This window comes from Homarus americanus, unplaced genomic scaffold (genome assembly GCF_018991925.1).
Source record: "Homarus americanus isolate GMGI-L3 unplaced genomic scaffold, GMGI_Hamer_2.0 scaffold25013, whole genome shotgun sequence".
Lineage (NCBI taxonomy): Eukaryota > Metazoa > Arthropoda > Malacostraca > Decapoda > Nephropidae > Homarus > Homarus americanus.
Window position 1 is genome coordinate 5534173 of NW_024722158.1, and position 20782 is coordinate 5554954.

Genomic DNA, 20782 nt, shown 5'->3' on the forward strand with positions numbered 1-20782 from the left:
AGTAAATATCAAGAAGATTGTACTATTCAATAATTTTCCAAGTCTTATATTAAATTTTTTAGTCATTTTAACAATTATTTAACATAATTGAAGTACAGGGAACTAGTTTTTAGCGCGCCAAACAGCCACTCAACACACCCAAAATGGCGTTGGTGTGTGTCCCTACTCAGTGGAGGAAGCTTCTTGCTTGAGACTCTCTTGAACATAAACTATTTTTACATTTTTACAGTAAAATTATTGGTCATTCTGAAGTTTATTTTACATATTGACAATATATAATGCAGTGCAGTGTTGATTTAAAGAAAATAATTTTGAATTACACCAAGTGAACCAGAATTTTATGGGTGAAATGGAGGCATGGGGTGACTTCTCTTCCACCCCAATGCCTTCTTTTCTCCCTTCTCCTCCACCCCCATTCTAATTCCCATCATCATCATCATCAACCAGGAGCCTTCTACATGCACACCTAAAAGTAAGTGTACTTTACTGCATTTATTTTTAGTCTGTTTGTAATTTTCGGTGAGCTGGAACCAATTACCTAAAATCCCATTGAAACAATAGTTTCGGTTAACGTAATTTTCTGTTAACGAACGACCTTCTGGAATGAATTGTGTTCGTTAACCGAGGGACCACTGTATCTGACCTCAGAGTAGATACCCCACATTAGCCAACAGTTCAGGAAATTTTCGCCACAACTATACACTCTCCGTCTTCAAATAAAATTCTGATATTTCAAGGGTTTTTGGGGGGGATACTAAATATTGGGAGAGATAGTGAATGATTTAACTTAACAATATTTTGGAAGGTTAACACGTTATAATAATCCACCTATTTTTTGGTAACAATTTGAATGACATCTTCGTCGCTCATTATGTGGTGGATGCCGACTCTCTGGGGATTGAATTTTGTGCTCTTACCCTGGGGAGAGAAAATGGAACTATTAAAACGTGTATAAAACTTGATCTTAAAAACATGTATAAAACTTGATCTTAAAACATGTATAAAACTTGATCTTGTATAAAACTTGATCTTAAAACATGTATAAAACTTGATCTTGTATAAAACTTGATCTTAAAACATGTATAAAACTTGATCTTGATCTTAAAACATGTATAGAACTTGATCTAGTAAAACATTCTCTTCTTCAACTGAAAGCAAAAAAAAATATCCTGTATGCCTGACAGTGTACTAGGAACAGCAAGGATACAACAATGTCTTCTTCAGCAAACAAAGTGGCAGTGTGGCATCATTGAAGACCTATCTACTCAACCAAACTAGTCTTGTCTCAACCCATTTAACTCACCCAAACTAGTGCATATTTGAAGACAGATAGAATAGACCGATGGATAGAGTGACAGACGTGCTCTACGGTGGCCCCCCCTCGCAGAATGATCGGGTCGGTAAAATCCGGAGCTCTCCCGGGCTTCTTTGTGTAAATACGGAGAAGAGAAAGTTCCTGCCACATCCTCTCCAGCAAGTAGTCCAAGTTCAGCTTCATGTTACAACTGCGAAGGAATAATGAGCGAGTTTACCACGAAACACTGAAATGAATATGATGTTTAAGGACTGATACTGTAAGCGGTGTTGTAGATTTGGGATTGGCTTTGGGTTGGCTTTGGGTTGGGTTGGGTTGGGTTGGGTTGGGTTGGGTTGGGTTGGGTTGGGTTGGGTTGGGTTGGGTTGGTTGGATTGGGTTGGTTAGGTTAGGATGGGTAGGGGTGGTTAAACTTCAAGATAGTTAAGCTGAAGGGCAAAATTTCAGGGAGGCATTATACAACACTGGCATATAGGCAGTGCTTAATTTGTAAAATAAAAAGTGTTGGATCTCAAGTGAGTCAGATACAGGTACTGGTGAGCAGTCGACTTAGCCTAGAGAGCTGATAAGCCACTTAGCATTGCCATGGTCAGTTGTGGAAAAAATAAACCAATAGGTAAAACACAATATATATCATTACCTGACCACAACACAGCTATTCTGATGAGCGACTCTGTCCACTTCCTCGATGGATACCTGATCGATCTTGTTGTACACGTAGAGGCACGGCATGTACACACGATTACCAGAGATGACGTCGATCAGTTCATCCGCTGCACAGTCTTCTCTGAATATCACCTGAAAAATATTAATTGTAAGATCACCTGAAAAATACAATTATCACCTGAAAAATATAAATTATATGGTCACCTGAAAAGTATAATTAATAGATTTTATAGATACATAGATAAAGATAGATATTTATTCAGAAAAATTGCCATAAAGGTTTACAATTGGTTCATCCTGTATTCTATATAGAGAATGCAGGTATACAGTTTAGCATATACATAGACAAGACAGGTATGTACGGAAGTGACCGGTCAACTGAAGGTAACTCATCAATGTGAGCACCGGTAACTAGGACAGTCATAAGGAGCCTCACCTCAGCGTTGAAGATTTTGTACTCATGTAGAATCATCTGCACCATCTTCTCGTCAATCTTGGTCAGCGTACAAGTGGCGTTGAACTTTATACCACCAACTTTCTTTTGCTGTTAAATAAAAAAAAAGCTAACATTATCAACAAGAAACACCTAAACTCAAATTAATAAAGAAAAAAAAACATGTCCCATTAATTTTCTTTTCCTATTAAATAAACAAACTAGCTTAAGACATGGGACCTAATTATAGTTAAAAATGGAACTAATGGTTGGTAGTCAAAGGGCTAAAGTAGTAACTGTCTTCAACCTCTTAACTATGGGGATGCCAGTTTTAATATCTTATCAGATTAACACCGATTATATTCAGCACCAAGAAGACCCATACACAAGGGGTTAAAAGTCCTCCATATAAGGTTATTCTGTTACAACACATTCCTAAACAATAATACTGATGAAAATGTAACAGAATAATTACCCTAAAGTAGATGCCGGGTTTCTTCTTGTTAAGTCTGATGCCGACAGCCTCCAGCTCAGCAGTTAATAGTTCCTTCTGTACCTCACCTTTAGTAACATCTACCATCATGATCACTAAATCTGCTGTTCTGGCCACGGCAATAACCTGTAACATAAAACTCCCATCAGTTTGTCTGTATCTTGGGGATTTGTGGAGAAGCAAAAGAGGCGACAGGATTTTTGTTTGCGACTGTACATAATATAAATTTTGGCTACAGTTTAGGAGGCGTCAACTTTCAATTGAGGAAGTGAAGGTGGTTTAAGTGTAGTGCTGGCTTTGTTATCTCTTTGAGTATCGTGAGTTAATACTGCATTCATTATATTGTCACCATACTGCCCCTGATGGTCTGTGAGGATAGACCTTCTTTCACTTTTTACACTGTTCATCTGGTGACCATATATGTACCGGTAAGTACTGCACTGGGCATGACACATTGGATACCACTAGCCAAGAACCATAACTACCAGGTGGGGTGCGGTCTTACAACTCTGTCAGATACATAGAAGGAATATTACATCATTAAAACTCAGATGAAGGTTCAGGCTACATATTTTGTCTTTGAAATAAATCTCAGAGGTGTCTCATCTGTTTTTGTCTATCTATCAGTCTTTTATTTTCATTCTCATTTTTGTGGTCGGTGGATAATAGGGTAGAGAAACATTAAAGACACGAGGGGGATATATAAAGAAAATACAATGATAAACAAGTGTAAAATGTGATAATAAAAAGGTTAGACACCCACACACAAACACACACTCTCTCTCTTGCATATAACCTCAACTCACATACACAATACAATATACAAAGAGAATCATCAACCTCCACACTGACTCACAAGACACCATCACACAATAGACAAATGGAACAGTGTATATTAATAAAAATCCAAATCTTACCTGTCTGCCTCTACCTTTGCCCTGAGAGGCTCCTTCAATGATACCGGGCAAATCCAACAGTTGGACGTTGGCCCCTTTATATTCAATAACTCCCGGGATACAAGTCAGTGTCGTGAACTCGTAGGATGCCGCTACGCTCTGAGTGTTGGTCAGCGTGCTCAGGAGGGTAGACTGCGGAGGAGGAGAGAGAGATAAATAACATGGCGTGATGATCGTTAATTTCCTCGGACTGGTGTACTGAACGTCATGATGTAAATACCGGTATATTTTTTAGTGATGATTGCAACTCAAGATGGCAGTTCATGTGGTTCAAAATTGTTGCAATACTGTTTTGGTAACCTGGGTGTGACGTGGGTGGGTATGGGTGATGGTAGGTGTGGGTGGGTTGGTGGGTAGGTGTAGATGTAACATGTATACTCTACAGCCCTAAAAACCACGCATGCCAATTAAACATGTGCAAAAACTCACAGGTTAAAATTGGCATTGACGCTTTTTAAGACCTAGAAACACAATAAAAATATATGCACAGTATTCTTAACATACACACACACACTAAAAATAATTACCGAGACAACTATAAATCAACTAACTGCCATGTCCAAGTCAACACACCTTCACGATCAGCATAACAACAAAAGCCTCGCAGTAAGCCTTACCTTGCCGACAGATGGGAAACCAATTAGCGCCACTCGGGCATCTCCGCTTTTCATAACATCGAAACCCTCGCCTTTCTCCCCTTTCTTGCCCTGGGGTTCGAGCAGCTGTGTGCGGTACTTGGCGAGCTTGGCCTTCAGCACACCCAAGTGGTATTCAGTGGCTGCGGAGGAAGGTTAACCCGGATTAATTATAAAGAACCTAAATAGTTTTCTAACCTGATTAATTATAAATATAGAAATATAATTTGAGCCATGTCAGATTAATTATAAAGAATGTGATACTTTTGTAGGCAGATTAATTATAAGTACTGTAACCAATTTCCAGCCAGATTAATTGTAAGTAACTAATAGCTTTCTAGCCAGATTAAACGTAAAAACCTAATTCTAGACAGATTAAATATAAATAACCACAGTTTTATACCTATTATAACCCGTACTCCTCCTCTATGCTATGTGAGGTGAATGATAACCAAGACAGAGGGGTAAGACTAGTTACAGTAGCAAAAGACAAGTTTAGGAATTGGAAGTAAATTATCATGACAGCAGAAACAATCACAGTCATGAAGATAAGTCCCGTCGCTTCATCTGCTGCTCCCCGAACCCCTTGAGATTCAGACTCGTGAACCTGAAGCAGCTACGAACAGAACAATGTATCAGTCTACTGCTGCAGGTTTCAGGTTCATTAGTTTGAATCTTGGGGCCGTGTGTAGGGTGTTGGTTCTCAGACTGGCAAACCATTCAAGGTGTTTTTGTAGACATTGCCGCTGCTATTGATATTTTTAAGGCCAATGGTGATCCGTAAAGTTTTATATAGTGTCCAAAATGCGGTGTAGACTACCACCATTGTAAAGATAATTTTATTTAATTTTTTTTTCACGAAACGACATAAAATCACCGAGACAAAATTAAAGTTAGGTTAGGTTAGGTTTTGTCAACTTTTGTATTTTTTAACCCAATAAATTCCCTCTACCTCAAAGCCCCACCTAGATTCTATAATAAAAAATTTTGGTATTAGTCCATATCCAAAATGCCTCCTTTCCGACATAAATGACGGTCAGATTTGATTGAAACGCCACAAAAACACTAGAAAACCCTATTACCCCTTGTTAGTATTTTCCGCGGCTGTATTCTACGGAATGTTTACAATTTATCATCCATATAAAAATGTTATAAAGTTACAGAATCTTAGTAACTGTGAAACGGAGGCGTGTTAATATCTACGACACATTTTTGCTCTCATAAAAAGTTGAATTACAAACAAAAAACAAACAGTGTTGTCATTTGGTGGATGAGGCAGACCATTTTTATGTATGAGAAAAATTAAGGAAAAACAAAATACAAAAAGTGTAATTCGTTAACCCAGAATGAGTTACTATTAAAGTAAATTTTTTTTCTTCTATAAATATTTTCCCTCAGGTAGCCGATTACTCAAGTCATCCCAAAGAATGTTACAATTTTTTTATTTTTTGGTTATTATTCCACAAACACCAGCATACGAGGCTAAGCTGTAAGACAAAGACAGATTATGTGACTAAGTCATAGGCCAGTGTTTGCGGAATAAATACCCAGTACATTAATACAATGACACGTTAAGTTAGGTTAGGTCAGGCCAGGTTATTTTAGTTTTGTTTTTAACCTGACATTTTCCTTGTTTCAAGACCCTGCCTACCTGTGATTAGGTCAAGATTAACAGGGAGGTAAGGGTCATAAATCAATAATTATACACAGTAAAACCTCCATATTACGGACCTATTTCTCCATATTAGCAGTTAGATGGGGCTTTCACATCTGACCCTCAATATAACGAACTTTCATTTCTGTAGTTCGTTAGATGGAGGTTTCACATCTGACCTTAGATATAATGAACTTTCCTCTCCATAGTGTCCGTTAACGAGAGGTTTCACTTCCTCCGAACCTTCATCATCACCACTAAAAATTGGTTTTCACATCTAATTTGCATACTGGAGATTGTAAAATTACCACATTGTCTTTGATTGAATATTTATCTTAAGTTGTTGGCTGACGATGGATCCGTCGTAGAGTATTTCTGAAGATATATTACTAAGAACGCACAACTTGGATGATCTCCCTATAGTACAACAAGATCTTAGTGGGTACAACCTCCTAACAGCTTCCAAGGGCTGCCTGTAGTTGAATTATTGTTAATTATCATCTTTAAACCATCAAATTCTGTCAACGTGATGAGCTAATGTCAACCTTTAGGATAATACCCAACAAACAATTATATACCCAATAGTTTCTCCAAGCAATGACTAGTGACTTGACTGACAGATGACGGTGTGACCAGACCCTAAACTTTGACCATTAATGAACTAAACCATCGAGATATAGATACAGGAAGACATTAACTAGACATTAATTTATTTTTTTTTTGCCACCAACGTCTGGATTGACAGGTCACACTAACCACCTCATTACACCTTAATTAACTCCCCCACCTTTATTCTTCTGTGTCCGGGCGATCTCCTTCTCAATTTCTCCGATCCTCTCGAGGATGCCCATCTTGTATTAGTTTTGTCAGCTGATTGAGGAGAAAATATTGTTTGGCAGCCGAGGAGAAGGAAACGTGTTGTTGTCTTTCTGCTGCTGGCCAGGTGGTTCATGTTGCCCAACTACAACGAACACCTTGCTTGATAGATAAATGGATAGATAAGTAGATATTTGCTCAATAAAATCATTAAACGAGTTACTAATTATTTATAAATATTTATCAACAATATAAGTGTGCAATTAAACATGTATATAGACAAAGTTGGTATATAATATTGAGCTAAAACTTTATTTTCTTGATGAAAGAACATACTTAGACATATTATAACCTAACCAAACACTACATTAATATAGCTAAATTAGTTAATGCTAAGTTATATTAGTTTTAATAACCTGATTCTAAAACATATTTGTATATTTCAACTATTTTAATTGTGGTAATTTTTTAACACTATTTCTGAGTAAAAGGCGTTACACTTTTCATAAGTGAGGATGATAATCTATTATTATATATCATAGATAGATAGATAGATAGAGATAGACAGATATATAGATGAATAGACAGATAGATAGATAGATAATCAAAAAGTAACGAAACATAATTATTACCTGAGATATATATTACATGTTGTTTGCGATATATAATTATTGTTATATTGATAATATAATGATAATATATAGTATTTTGTACCGGAAAGTAAAATATATATTCAATGACAGTTGAATTTTAAAATTTTATATTTATTTCTTGCTGTTTGCGATGAATAAAGCCCTAAATAAAATAATTAGAATAAGGATGTTCTAGTATTTTGATAAAGGCTGATAAAATAAAGCATATTTATTAATTTGAGGTTAAATTTTCCAATTAATTTATTATTTTGAGTCATAATCTCTTAAAATAAATGTTGTCTATTATTTAATATAATATATTTAAGTAGATAAATAGAATAAATAGCGAGAAAAGTGATAAATTATAGAAAATATAAAGAATAGCCAAAATATTCAAATATGTAGTACAGGAGTAAATCATAAATATTTAAGATTATATAATTTAATATAATTAAGTAGCTAAATAGGAATAATAGCGAGAAATTTGAGAAAATACAGAAGGTAAAGATAATATACCGGAGATGTAGTGAGGGAGAGAGACAACAGATGGCGCTGACATATGAGTGTCTTCTGCTAGGTGATCGACGGCGGGTCGCTCTTCCTCACTCCCTCAACCAAATAAGGATTATTACCTCTTCCTCACCATTAATTATCCCGGAATTTTGTACCGAGGAAGAGTATATTACAGTCTTCACTCCTGTACTGCCAGAAATAAGCGTAAGGGCTCATTTACTCCAGGAATATTGTTTTAATTCAGCCTCTTGTCACCATAGTCAATGTTGCATGAATAAATGTGTGTTAGTTTAGTCGGTAATATTGCACTGGGGGAGATATTATTGCATTTTTTAACCCTATATTGAAGAAAATAAATATAGCAACTGTATTTCTTGGGAAAATCTGAGATAAAATAAGTACTTTGTTCACTCGTCCGTATTGCAATATCAACTACACAAAAAAGGAAACGTATTTATATTTTCATTTGAATTTATAGACCGAGAGAGATTAATAATGTGTTAAATTTATCTAATGATGGAAAAGATGAATTAAACTTGTATTTACCGAGAAATAGACTGTGAGGGAGGATTGAGACAACGCAGCATCTCTCATCTCGTCACCCGGCACAGACAATCAAACGTATTTAATCTTATTTCTCCGTGTTATTCTGTACCCAGGGAGATAATAATGCAAAATATTACTCCTATATTAAAATTAAATCCTGTATTTTTTTAAGGAAGATCTGAAGAAGCATTACATCACTAAATAGGCCTACAGTAGAAATATTATGTAACATATGATAGATTAGGTAATGTCGTATGTATGTAATTCTGTACCGAGGAAGATAAATACAGAAATACAAAATTCACTCCTGTACTGCCGTAAATAACCGTAATAGCTAATATATTTCAAGTGTGATATAAACGTTACCAGACGTGTAGGTAAACGTTGTACTGTATTTGTGGAGGAATATTGTGTTATGTAGCCTCCGTCACGCCATTTCAGTGCATTATGATTGATACATACATACATAGTTATGTGTTCAGTAAAATCTTATAGGTTCATGTTGTTCATGTACTGTACAACAGGTCTGTACTGTCTATGTACACATTCTTTACCTGCACTGTCTGTTTACATTGTTTACCTGCACTGTCTGTTTACATTGAATCCCTGCACTGTCTGTTTACATTGAATCCCTGCACTGTCTGTTTACATTGCATCCCTGCACTCTGTTTACATTCTTTTACCTGCACTTTCTGTTTACATTGCATCCCTGCACTCTGTTTACATTCTTTTACCTGCACTGTCTGTTTACATTGCATCCCTGCACTCTGTTTACATTCTTTTACCTGCACTTTCTGTTTACATTCTTTACCTGCACTGTCTGTTTACATTCTTTACCTGCACTTTCTGTTTACATTCTTTACCTGCACTGTCTGTTTACTCTCAATATGCATGCTGAATCAATGTAACGTGTATGACGATTTTACTGAATGTGTCAATCTATCTATCTATCTATCTATACACAAAGTATATCAATCCATTAATGTTTGTACGGACTCATCTATCTATCTATCACAGAAACATTGATTAAAAGCAGCAGCAGAGGGGGGTAGGGGGGAGGGGTTGCGACACCTGCACCAACCACGTCACCCTTGCATGATGATCACTCACTATTTGCACACGAAAGAGTTCATGATGACACATTAATGCAGAAAATAAACACAATATATTTTTTATAGGAATAGTGTTAAAGTAGCTTATGTCATATCTCTTGTCATCATTGTTTTTAATGATCTTGATGATGAATGTTGCAGGATAAGAATTGCATCATCAGAAGGAAAAGTTTGTGTAGGAATACTATTGCAGAGCGCATGGTTGCATCTCTATATTTATTAGACTAACCTAACCTATTTTAACCTACCTTAATCAAACCTAAGCTAGCCTAACTTAACCTAACCCAGTCTAAACGAATTGGTTATAAACATCCAAATCAGTAAATAAAAAATGCAGTATTTAAACGTTCTAAACCCTTAAGTATCCAACTCTGTGTAATAGCCTAAACAAATCGGTCATAAACGTTCATATAACTAAGAATTTAAACGTTCTCTGTGTCGTAGCCTAAACGTTTCTCACAGCATCACCATTTAGCGGAGGGGAAGGAGGGAAGGAAGGGGGTTAATATAGCATAGCATCCCTTTAGCATAGCGGAGGGTTGCAGGAGGTAGTAACCATTCATATCCTGTTATCGTGGCGTCAGGGAGAGGCCGCCAGCCATTCTTCCCACTCAATAACATAACCGACTTTTATTTCCTCTTACGAAACTATTGTTTATAAAGTCTTCCTTTAATATATTTTCCTGGTGTTTTTATTTTTATTTGCTTAAAGATGGTAGTTATAGAAACAGTTGATATTTTTAATTTCGTTCACCTGAAGATTAGGATGGTGTTAATCTTCAGGTGAACCACAGCTAGTTATGTTTGCATTTCTCTATAAGATTATGTTATATTATCCAGCTGCACATTATTTATATTCTTTTTTAGTTATAAGTTATATGTTGTGATTGTTCTAAGTCAATAAAGTCACTGTGTTCATTTTTTTCTTTATTTCCTGCACTTTATAAGTTATGGTTAAGTACTGTAGATATATGACTAGTTAAGTAGATATATGGTTATAAGTAAACATGTGCAGTACTTAAGTAGATACATGTGCTTAGCTAAGTAAATATATGGCAAACACGTGTTATTGTTTATCGGAAAACTTAAGACAGTATTCCTTCAGTTTAACTCGTATTGTCATTAATATATTACGGAGTTAAGTGAGATATTAGTTTGATTGATAATATGCACCTGGTACTTCATGTATTATTATTATTGCACTGTGTTATGTGTCCGTAGAATGCATGTGTTGTTTATGTTATCACACGAGGTAAACATATGTAAATTAGCATGTAGAATCGTCTCTATTTTATTGCACCTGTTATGTTATTTTTACTTGTGTATCAATAAAATGCATGTGTTATTCTTGTTTAATTTTCATATTTATTATTTTTTTAGTTTATCTACTTTATTTATCTTATGGTCATCCTAACTTGAGGTATCCAGGAGACAAGTTCATGGTAAGTGGATTCTTATGATATCTCTCAGGCTTTATCAATGAGAATGTGTATAAATATTTGTCTTAAGTTAAAATAATATTGATATCCGGAAGTAATATCTGAAATGTACGTAGATTCGATTACAATACATACGTTCAATTGACATTATTTACGTGACAAAATTATACTGGGGGGAGTGGGAGGGTATGGCATAGGTAAATACGTTCACTAAACATTACACAATAGCTCTGGTTGGTGGAGCCGCCAGTAGTGAAGGCGGCAACATCATACACACACACACACAATATCAACAGCTGATCCATCACTACCTCCTCTCTCCCACAAAGGTTTTACGAAAATCTAAGTAAAAATCATCTTAGTTTTATTATATACGGTGGTGTTTATGTCAAATGTCAATAAAATATACAAAATGTGTAGTAACGTGCAGGTACCCGGCGTTACCCAAGAGGTTTGATGAGGGGTCCAGCCGCAATACCGATAAACAAAGCACATGTCAGCCGGGCCGAATCCTCCTCCCCACACATTGCACCTTCAGTTACACAACCTAACCATATATCAGGTGTTTATGTTAAAAGGGACACACACACACACACACTGCTTTATATGGTAACATAATTCAATACATCTATTAAATTTGTATTAAAGCTGTAAGTCAAGACGATACTCTACATTTTCCACGGAAGCATGTTAGTAAGTAGAGCACGGTAGGTGAGGAGGAGGTAGAGTAGTAACGGCGAAGTAAACGTGTTGAAGCATCGACCAATCCACCACAACACTACCACCTCTACGACCCTAGATCAATTTAACCCATCCGGAGGTATACAGCAGTGGTCTAGTGCATGGTTCTGTTGCTCCTGTTGTGATTGTTGTTGTATTCTAGCTGTTGTTGTTGTTGTATCCTAGCTGTTGTTGTTGTATCCTAGCTGTTGTTGTATTCTAGCTGTTGTTGTATCCTATCTGTTGTTGATGTGGTATCCTAGCTGTTGTTGTGGTATCCTAGCTGTTGTTGTTGTATCCTAGCTGTTGTTGTTGTTGGTGGTGGTGGTATCCTTGTTAAATATCTAGATAAACATATTGATAGACGAATAGAAAGATACAGATAGATAGATAGAAATAGATAACATGATATAGTAAATGGTATAGAAATCCTGCAGACGACACACTCTAAATTTCTATCATAACGACGTAAGATCTGATAACATTTGCCATCAGAACGTCGCCTCCGCTAGGCCCACCGTCACCATAATTGATCTCGGGGTCAGCTGTGGGTACCGAAAAAAGGTCCTCGACAACCCGCAGCGCTGAAGACAATCAGTGGGAGACGTGGATGGCCTTGGTGTGCTGAAAATATTCTAAGGTGTAGTTCGATCATAAGCCGAACCAACCTGACCTGACCTGACCTAACTTGTCTTGACAACCACACCCTAAGTTAACGAGCTGTATGACCCGGTGTAAATGAATAAGTTAAGAAGACCGGACAACTCACCAACTGCACCGGCTAATCATTACCTCCGGAGCATAATCCATCAAGGAATTAATATCCAGCTTCTCAGTTACCTCTGGGAAGACGGAGGCAAAAAACTTGCTTGCGGATCGAATATAAACCATATGGGGATTGATTTAAGTGAATATTAACAAATTGAAGGCATATTTAGCTTAATATACATTCATATTAGTTAATTTTAGTCTCCCCAGTCAGCAACCATAGAAAACGAGATTATATTACATCATTATTGTTGTGGTGTGCTGCCAGCCAGGGGGACTGTGTTAGAAAATGACAAGGAACATATATTATTATTACGAGTATTGATAATACCGTATGTTTGTTTCGGTTGAGTTGAGTTTGCCTCTTTTAAGTTGGGTTATATTAAGTTAATTCAGGTTAATTTAGGCGAAGCAAAGTTAGGTTAGATAAATTTAGATTAGGTTAGAGTTAAGTTGGCTTAGGTTAATGCAGGTCGTGAAATAATAAATAGATTCGTGATCGTGGTAAATATCCCAACACCGACCCCTAACATCACCCGCCATGTTCTCCCGCAACCTTCCTCCTCCTCCTCACCGCCTACACTAAACAAACCCAGAAACATTCTCCTATTACCTCCTGCTCCCTGTGGCTTTGTGTGGTGAAGGAGGCGGTGACAGGGGGCAGAGGCAGAGGATTTAAAAAAAGGTTCCTACGATCAATTTTCCTCGTAACTGGAGACTTTAGAATGGATCTTCCCAGCTAGCGATTCATCTCTCACCTAAGGTACACTGGTTTGTATTCCGGGTACCCCCCCTAGTCCACCCAGTTGAGAATGGGTACCACATAATTTTACCCCATAGAGTAAATATAAAATCCCTTTCCTAATAATCATTAGTATATGAAGGTGAGTCAGTAAGCTCCTGACTTAGTAACTCGCATACTGATTTTTTGGTGTTCCTTTCAGTCAGCATTCAGATGGCTCGGTGATGTCGGCATGCTCATAACAAGGTAAGCTCATTAATTATCTACCTTTTGTAATTACCACCATGATAATTACAGTATAATAATGTAATAATTCACACAGGTATATTAATTAGATTTGAGTGTGTTATGTTAGGTTAGGTTAGTTTAAGGTTTATTTCATATGGGAAAGTTGCCTCTTTTACAATCATTATTAGCATGACAGTTATTTCCAATCCCCTCACCTGGCACTAATTTCAATCACTTGGCACTTACAGGTATTTCCAATCGCTAATCACTTGGCTGTTGTTATCAGTAGTGGTAGAGACGCCCACCCTGTTACTATTTACGGTTACTGGTGCATTGTTTACCTGATAATACTGGTGGCTGGCGAAATAGGCCCTGTCCTAATGGGCCCCTGTCGTAATAGGCCCTTGTTCTAATGGGCTCCAGCTCTTATGGGCTCCTGTCCTCATGGACCCCTATCTATATACAAATGATGTATACATAGACTTCTGGTATGTAAGCAATATACATAAACAGTGTACATAATGCAAGTACATAAACAATATACATAGTTTACGTATATAAACAATATGTAAACAGTGTAGGTATATAAACAGTGTACGTAGACCTTTACACAACATTTAAACGTATACTTATGATGAAATAAAATAATTAATTATCTTTTCAGAACTTTGTTATATTACAAGTCATCATAGACGTAATTATTTTGAAGGCCAATTATGTTAAAGGTAATTTCTCAACTGGAAGGTATTTAAATTTAGCGCTAAATTGTGTAGGAACCGCTCACCTCCTCTCCTATTGGCTGTACCGTCTACCCGGGGGCGGAGCTAACACCCGCCCGCCCCTCCACAATATATCGACCTCTCTCGTCTCCTCTGCTTTAATACAACAAATAAACAACTTTAACCTTTACAAAATATATTACGCTATATTTATGCAGTAGTTGAGTTAGCGAGACAACCGTTTTTGTATATTTTAAGGTATTAGTTTAGTTTGTGGTGAGTGATGGCAGTTGAGTTAGCACGTGTGGGGAGGCTCCGGCTGGCCTGGTGTAAACAGTGATTCTTGAGTCGTGAGTGAGGTGGTGACTGTGATCTTTTTCCCGGGGTAGCCCATTAAGTTTACCAAGTTGACTATAGTGACAGGTGTTGGTGGTGTGAGGACTTGAGCCCTCTAGCCGTCCATCAACCATGTAGGTGTTGTGGTTGCTGTAGCCTCTTGGTTGACCTTACAAGAAGAGGAATTTCTTACTCGACCAAAAATTTTCTGGCAAGACTGTGTGGGTGTTGGTCCAGACTGCTAACACAACAACACAATGTGACTGTCTTCCTGAAACACACACACACAACGGTGAAATATACATCATTATTCACTGTGTTTACACGTATTGCATAACTGTTGTAGCGTAAGAAGAGGAACTGTGAATGATAGTGAAGAAACTGTGGTGAGGGCGGGGAGATCTGAGGCGTTCTGGGCCATCTTGTCACGGTGCCAAATTGGGCAGTAAACTCTTCGTACTTACAACGGGCGCAAAAAAATCAACACCCCTCGAATATTGAACTGTTTTCTATATGATTGAAAATATTTAGTACACAGAAGTACAGTATTTAGAAACATAGAAAAATATTGAATAAGATTTTTTTTTAAATCCTGGTCGTGTTGGGCCATCTTGTCACGGTGCCAAAATTGGACTAACACAACGTACTTTAAAACGCAAATTCTTGACCCTTATTCGCTGTGGGTTGACCCTCCTTGCATAGAACTACACTACAAGAAGAGAAATAGTTTTAAGGATCTAGTATCAATTGAATAAAAGGCTCTGAATTTCTATACCGTGAGCCACGTCTTGTCACGGTACCAAGCTGACCTTCAAGAGTCTGTCATCATCACCAAGATTACAATTCCAACATTCATTTTTTTTCCTCGCTCTCTCAGTGGCTGTCCTTATAATGTTGAAAACCTTGGCCGTAGACTGAAGATGTCGTGAGGCCAGAAACCCACTGTTGTGATCTGCTCTGATAATTGCAACTTTGACGTCGGAATTACTGGGATATTCCGAGTATTTCTGCCCCAGCTGTTATTGAATTCATTTACATTCTGTGGCTTTTAACAATGACTAATTATCTTTAGTTGTTATAAAGAAGAATTATAAACTAGATAAGAGTAACGGTCGTAGAAAAATTTTATTATCATACACAAAACGATCATCGGAGTGTGTTTCTGTGTTGGATGGAATATTAGAAAAAATTTGCATTGTCTTACGCACGGTAGCCAGATATTGAAGAAATTTAAACAATTATTTGTGTTCTTTGTCAGTTACTGTGTTTGTGAAGAAGGAAATTTTAAATAATTAAAGATTTAAAGAAAGAACAGTGGTATTTTAGTAAACAAAACAGCATACTGATGATATTATAACTTTTGAATCGGAATATAAAAAAAAACTGGCATCCTTTCACAAGACAACTAAGACACCCGTGAAGGACATTTGCGACCGTGAGATGTGAGTTACTGAGTGTATGTGAGGGTGACATCTCACTCACCTAGCTGTGTTGTAGAGGAGTATCGAGGAATATTAACCCAACGGTGAAGATTATTGACGAATATTAATAAACCGAATTACCCAAGAGGGGGAGTGTGTGTGTGAGGAAGACAGGTGACTATTATTAAAAGGGGAATATTCACACGACGGTGGATAATATCGAGGAATATTCACCAAGGAGTAAGACAACTGAGGGATATTTTACACTGTGGATTATCTAACCGGGAGGAGGAGGAGGAGCGGGAGGAGATCATCACATCAGCCACAGTGGAGTCTGCTGAGGTCGCCACGCCACTACGCCCATGTTGCTCCCACGCCGCCACGCCCGCTGACGCCACCGCCCACGCCAGCGACTCCACGCCTATGATGAGAAGCCATCTGAGCCACGCCCATTCACAGGTAGGTCAGGCGAGCGTGCTGTTATTCCGTCATTAAGATGTAATTTGCATAAGGGAAATACAGTAAGGTATTCACACACACACAGTAACGACGACCCAGTAGACCATCCTGTCGACATTTTAGACCCAAGGATGAGATGATTTGAGGGATGTGGCGACAGTGTCAGGGATGTGGCGACAGTGTTTGGGCCACTATAAGGACCCCCCTGAACTCCACACCTTGATTGGGCTACCTACCTGTTTGGGGTCATTATTACCTGTGTATTATTTAATCATACCTGTAGAATCACTCGAGTAGGGAGGCCCGTGTATGTGTCTGTATGTCTACCCAGCAGTTATTGGGGACCTGGATGTTAATCCATTTGCGAATCGTATTCCGGGGGGTAATGGTTAGCCAGTGCAGTTGGCGAGTTGTCCGGTCTTCTCGGACTATTCCTTGACACTGGGTCATGCAGCTCGTTAACTCTGCATGGGTGTGGTTGTTGTGGCCCTTGGGTCGGCCATCCTTGTTACACGAAGGGCAACCATTATTATGTATATCTGTATGTATGTGTGTATGTATATGTAAACAAACACACAAGACGAGTACCATTAAACCATCCGTTAGCGCGTTCTTGTCTATAACACTTGAGTTTGACCTTAAGTAACAGTAACTTCACTACATTTACGTAACTTTCTAATTCTTGACTGTACGCATCAGTAAACTGACATAAAGGGGGCCTGGCCACCTGAAAATTAGCCACCCCAGCTAATTTCACCTGAAGATTAGACACCCCAGTGTATGTGAAGGAATGTGAGTGTGTGTGTGTAAGAGTATGAGTGTATGTATGAGAACGTGTAATAGCATGAGTGTATGTGTGTGTACTAGTGTGAGTGTGTATGAGAGAGTGTATGTGTGTGTACTAGAGTGAGTGTGTATGAGAGTGAGTGTATGTGTGTGTACTAGTGTGAGTGTATGTGTGAGTGTTGATACAGGCCGCTACACCGCGTCATGGGCTGCCTGGTGTAGTCGGTCTAGTGTGGTTGCCTACGTGGCGCACACACCTCAGAGCTCGAGACTTCAACCTGAGTAGAGAGAGAGAGAGAGACTGTTGAATAGATAGATAGACTGTTAAATAGATAGATAGACTGTTAAATTGATAGATAGACTGTTAAATAGATAGATAGACTGTTAAATAGATAGATAGACTTAAATAGATAGATATGTAGACTGTTAAATTGATAGATAGATCGGTAGACTGTTAAATAGCTAGATAGACTTCTAAATTGATAGATAGATCGATAGACTGTTAAATAGTTCGATAGACTTAAATTGATAGATAGATGGATGCATGGATGGATAGTTAGATGGATAGACAGGATTGATGGATAAATTGATAGATAGACTGTCAGATAGATAAATTGGACGATAGATAGATAGAATCAATATGAAAGTTAAAGTATGATTGAATGTAGACTATTGGCTGAGTCGTGTGGTCGTATATTGTGATGTATAGGGTCGTACGTCTGGTCGTGTAGGGTTGGTCGTACTGTGCGTCTGGTCATGAAAGGGGTTGCGGTCTCTCTCTCTCTCTCTCTCTCTCTCTCTCTCTCTCTCTGTCATGTCACGTGAGTCATGTCATGGGACTGAAGCCGTTTGTCACAGTCGGGTCGTCATATCACTCACTTGGGTAATTTAAGCTAATATATGTCGGTCTGTCTGTCTGTCTTGTGTCGGGGGTACAGTTATGTTTTATCTCTGTCTGTCTCTATGTATGTATGTATGGATGTCTGTCTGTCTGTATGTCTGTCTGTCTGTCTGTCTGTCTGTCTGTTCTCTCTCTGTCTCTCTCTCTCTCTCTCTCTCTCTCTCTCTCTCTCTCTCTCTCTCTCTCTCTCTCTCTCTCTCTCTCTCTCTCTCTCTCTCTCTCTCTCTCTCTCTCTCTCTCTCTCTCTCTCTCTCTCTCTCTCTCTCTCTCTCTCTATGTCTGTATGTATGTATGTATGGATGTCTGTCTGTCTGTCTGTCTCTATGTATGTCTCTATGTATGTATGGATGTATGTATGTATGTATGACTGTATGTATGTATGTATGTAGGCTAATGTTGAGAGGATTAGGGGAGGGAAGGAGAGGGAGGGAGGAGTGGAGTGAGAGGGATGTTGGAGGATTGGGGTGGTGAGAGGGATGTTGGAGGAGTGGGGTGGTGAGAGGGATGCTGAGAGGTGAGAGGGATGCTGAGAGGTGAGAGGGATGCTGAGAGGTGAGTGGGGTGGTGAGAGGGATGCTGAGAGGTGAGTGGGGTGGTGAGAGGGATGCTGAGAGGTGAGTGGGTTAGAGGGAGAGATGCTCAGAAGAGAAACCAAATTACAGTGAAAGTAAAGGAATTAACAAGATGACGTCGACTGTGGTTACCTTATTACACACACACACACACACACACACACACACACTACTTCAGTAATAGTACGGAAGAGGTTCATTAATTCCCACACGTTGAAGTTAATTTATCTTCACAAAGGTTGGGAGTTCACTGAGTGCTTAGATTAGTACTACCATTCAGTTGTGATTGTGGTAGTAGTGGTGGTTGATGATGGTGAGGTTGGTGGTGGTATGGTGATGGTTGGTGGTGGGGGGTAATAGTGGTTAGGGGTGGTGGTTGATAGTGGTAGTGTTGGTGGTTGATGGTGGGGGTAATAGTGGTTGGGGGTGATTAGGTTGGGGTAGGTCATGGTAGAAGATAAAGAAGGTGGGTGGTGGTAGGTAGGGTAATTATGGGTTAGTAGTTGTGGATGAGAGGGTAGTTAAGGTGTTGAAAATGAGGGTGTGGTAGTGATGATGAATCTATGTGTGGTAACTTCCAAGAGACGGACACACAAGTTATACATCACTATTTACCTAACCTGACCTTGGGAACCTAACCTAAAATACTTTGAGCCCGAAGGTCAGGTCACTCACGAGGCAGTATTGGGGAGGACGAGTGGCACAGGGTGGGTGGGTGAGTGCCAAGTGCCACCGAGGGTACGTACATTACTCCATGGCACTGTCCGCACTCTCTCTTCTGTCCCTGTATCGAGCTAGCGGTAGAAAAATCCACGTGTTTGCGGGCATGGCGTGTGTTCATTGGTTAAGGGGACCGTCTTGTTGCCTACAAGTACAGTACATGTTGATTATGTGTGTGTGTTAACTTAATATGGTTTGAAATTAACCTTATTAACCTAACTAGCTATATTTTTAACTTAGATTAACGTAATTTAACTCAGGCTTAACCTAACCTAAGCAAATGTAAATCTAATTTAACCTCACTAAACCTCAGTAAACCTAACCTAACCTAACCCAACCTAACTTAACCAAACTTATAGAATACCAGTCCATATAATATAATAGTGCTATAATTAGGAGTTTTTTAACGACGTAGACTTATAAATTATATAGACTATAAAACCCTGTTGCTATAATTGGGAGCTTCTCAACCCCTTTATATCTAGGTATAATTAAAATGTCACTGAACGCTATAATAATGAGATGTGTGTGTGTGTGTGTGTGTGTGTGTGTGTGTGTGTGTGTGTGTGTGTGTGGGCGCATTGCGGGTGGGTGCGGCGATGTGGTGGTAGTGTGGTTGTGCTGTTGCCGCTGTGTGTGTGTGTGTGTGTGTGTGTGTGTGTGTGTGTGTGTGTGTGTGTGTGTGTGTGTAATAATAAGAACTTAATAGTATATCCTTGTGAGAAGTGGTATGGTTAGGATTAGGTTAGGTTAGGTTAGGTTCCCATCAAATCACACACTTGTATCTACCTGTAACATACTGACTACCTGTAAACATCTCACCTGTAGCTTACCTGTGTTCGATGTCTGTATGTCTAACTGGTAACTATAACTATCATGTAATCAGTTCATTGTACATTTGGTCCTCTCTCTCTCTCTCTCTCTCTCTCTCTCTCTCTCTCTCTCTCTCTCTCTCTCTCTCTCTCTCTCTCTCTCTCTCTCTCTGTAGGTGCTGAAGCCTCACCCACTGGATTCAATTTGAGATATATTCAATGTGGTCCTTCACTTGAAGGTGTATCACACAGGTACACACACACACACACACTACACCCAGGTCACACACTACACCCAGGTCACACTCTACACCCAACACACTACTCTAACATACTGACACCCAACACACTACACCCAGCACACTACACCCAACACACTACACCCAAC

General features: G+C 38.6%; 2 protein-coding genes across 2 annotated transcripts in view; one reads left to right on the plus strand and one right to left on the minus strand.

Moving 5' to 3' along the window:
- Positions 1-532: 532 nt before the first annotated feature.
- Positions 533-7114, minus strand: LOC121862156 (developmentally-regulated GTP-binding protein 2-like). The gene is made up of 8 exons (XM_042360229.1): positions 6940-7114; positions 4481-4641; positions 3825-3995; positions 2890-3033; positions 2418-2525; positions 1956-2113; positions 1304-1505; positions 533-918 (listed from the first exon to the last, which is right to left on the minus strand). Exons 1-8 carry the CDS (start codon positions 7001-7003, stop codon positions 829-831), a joined length of 1098 nt encoding a protein of 365 aa, XP_042216163.1. The 5' UTR covers positions 7004-7114; the 3' UTR covers positions 533-828.
- A 9423-nt stretch (positions 7115-16537) lies between these two features.
- LOC121862157 (rho family-interacting cell polarization regulator 2-like) overlaps positions 16538-20782 on the plus strand; it is a 79863-nt gene continuing 75618 nt past the window's right edge. Inside the window, exon 1 of the mRNA XM_042360230.1 lies at positions 16538-16603. The gene's annotated coding sequence lies outside the window, so the exon portion shown is untranslated. The remainder of the gene's footprint in view (positions 16604-20782) is intronic.

Bases quoted from the DNA above. Each gene is read 5' to 3' on its own strand.
- LOC121862156 (XM_042360229.1), bottom strand. From the start codon at position 7,003: ATGGGCATCCTCGAGAGGATCGGAGAAATTGAGAAGGAGATCGCCCGG. The intron at 2,526-2,889 runs GTAATTATTCTG...TTTATTTAACAG, and splicing joins AACCCGGCATCTACTTTAGG to CAAAAGAAAGTTGGTGGTAT. The intron at 919-1,303 runs GTGAGTTAAATG...TTCTCTCCCCAG, and splicing joins TCAAATATGCACTAGTTTGG to GGTAAGAGCACAAAATTCAA.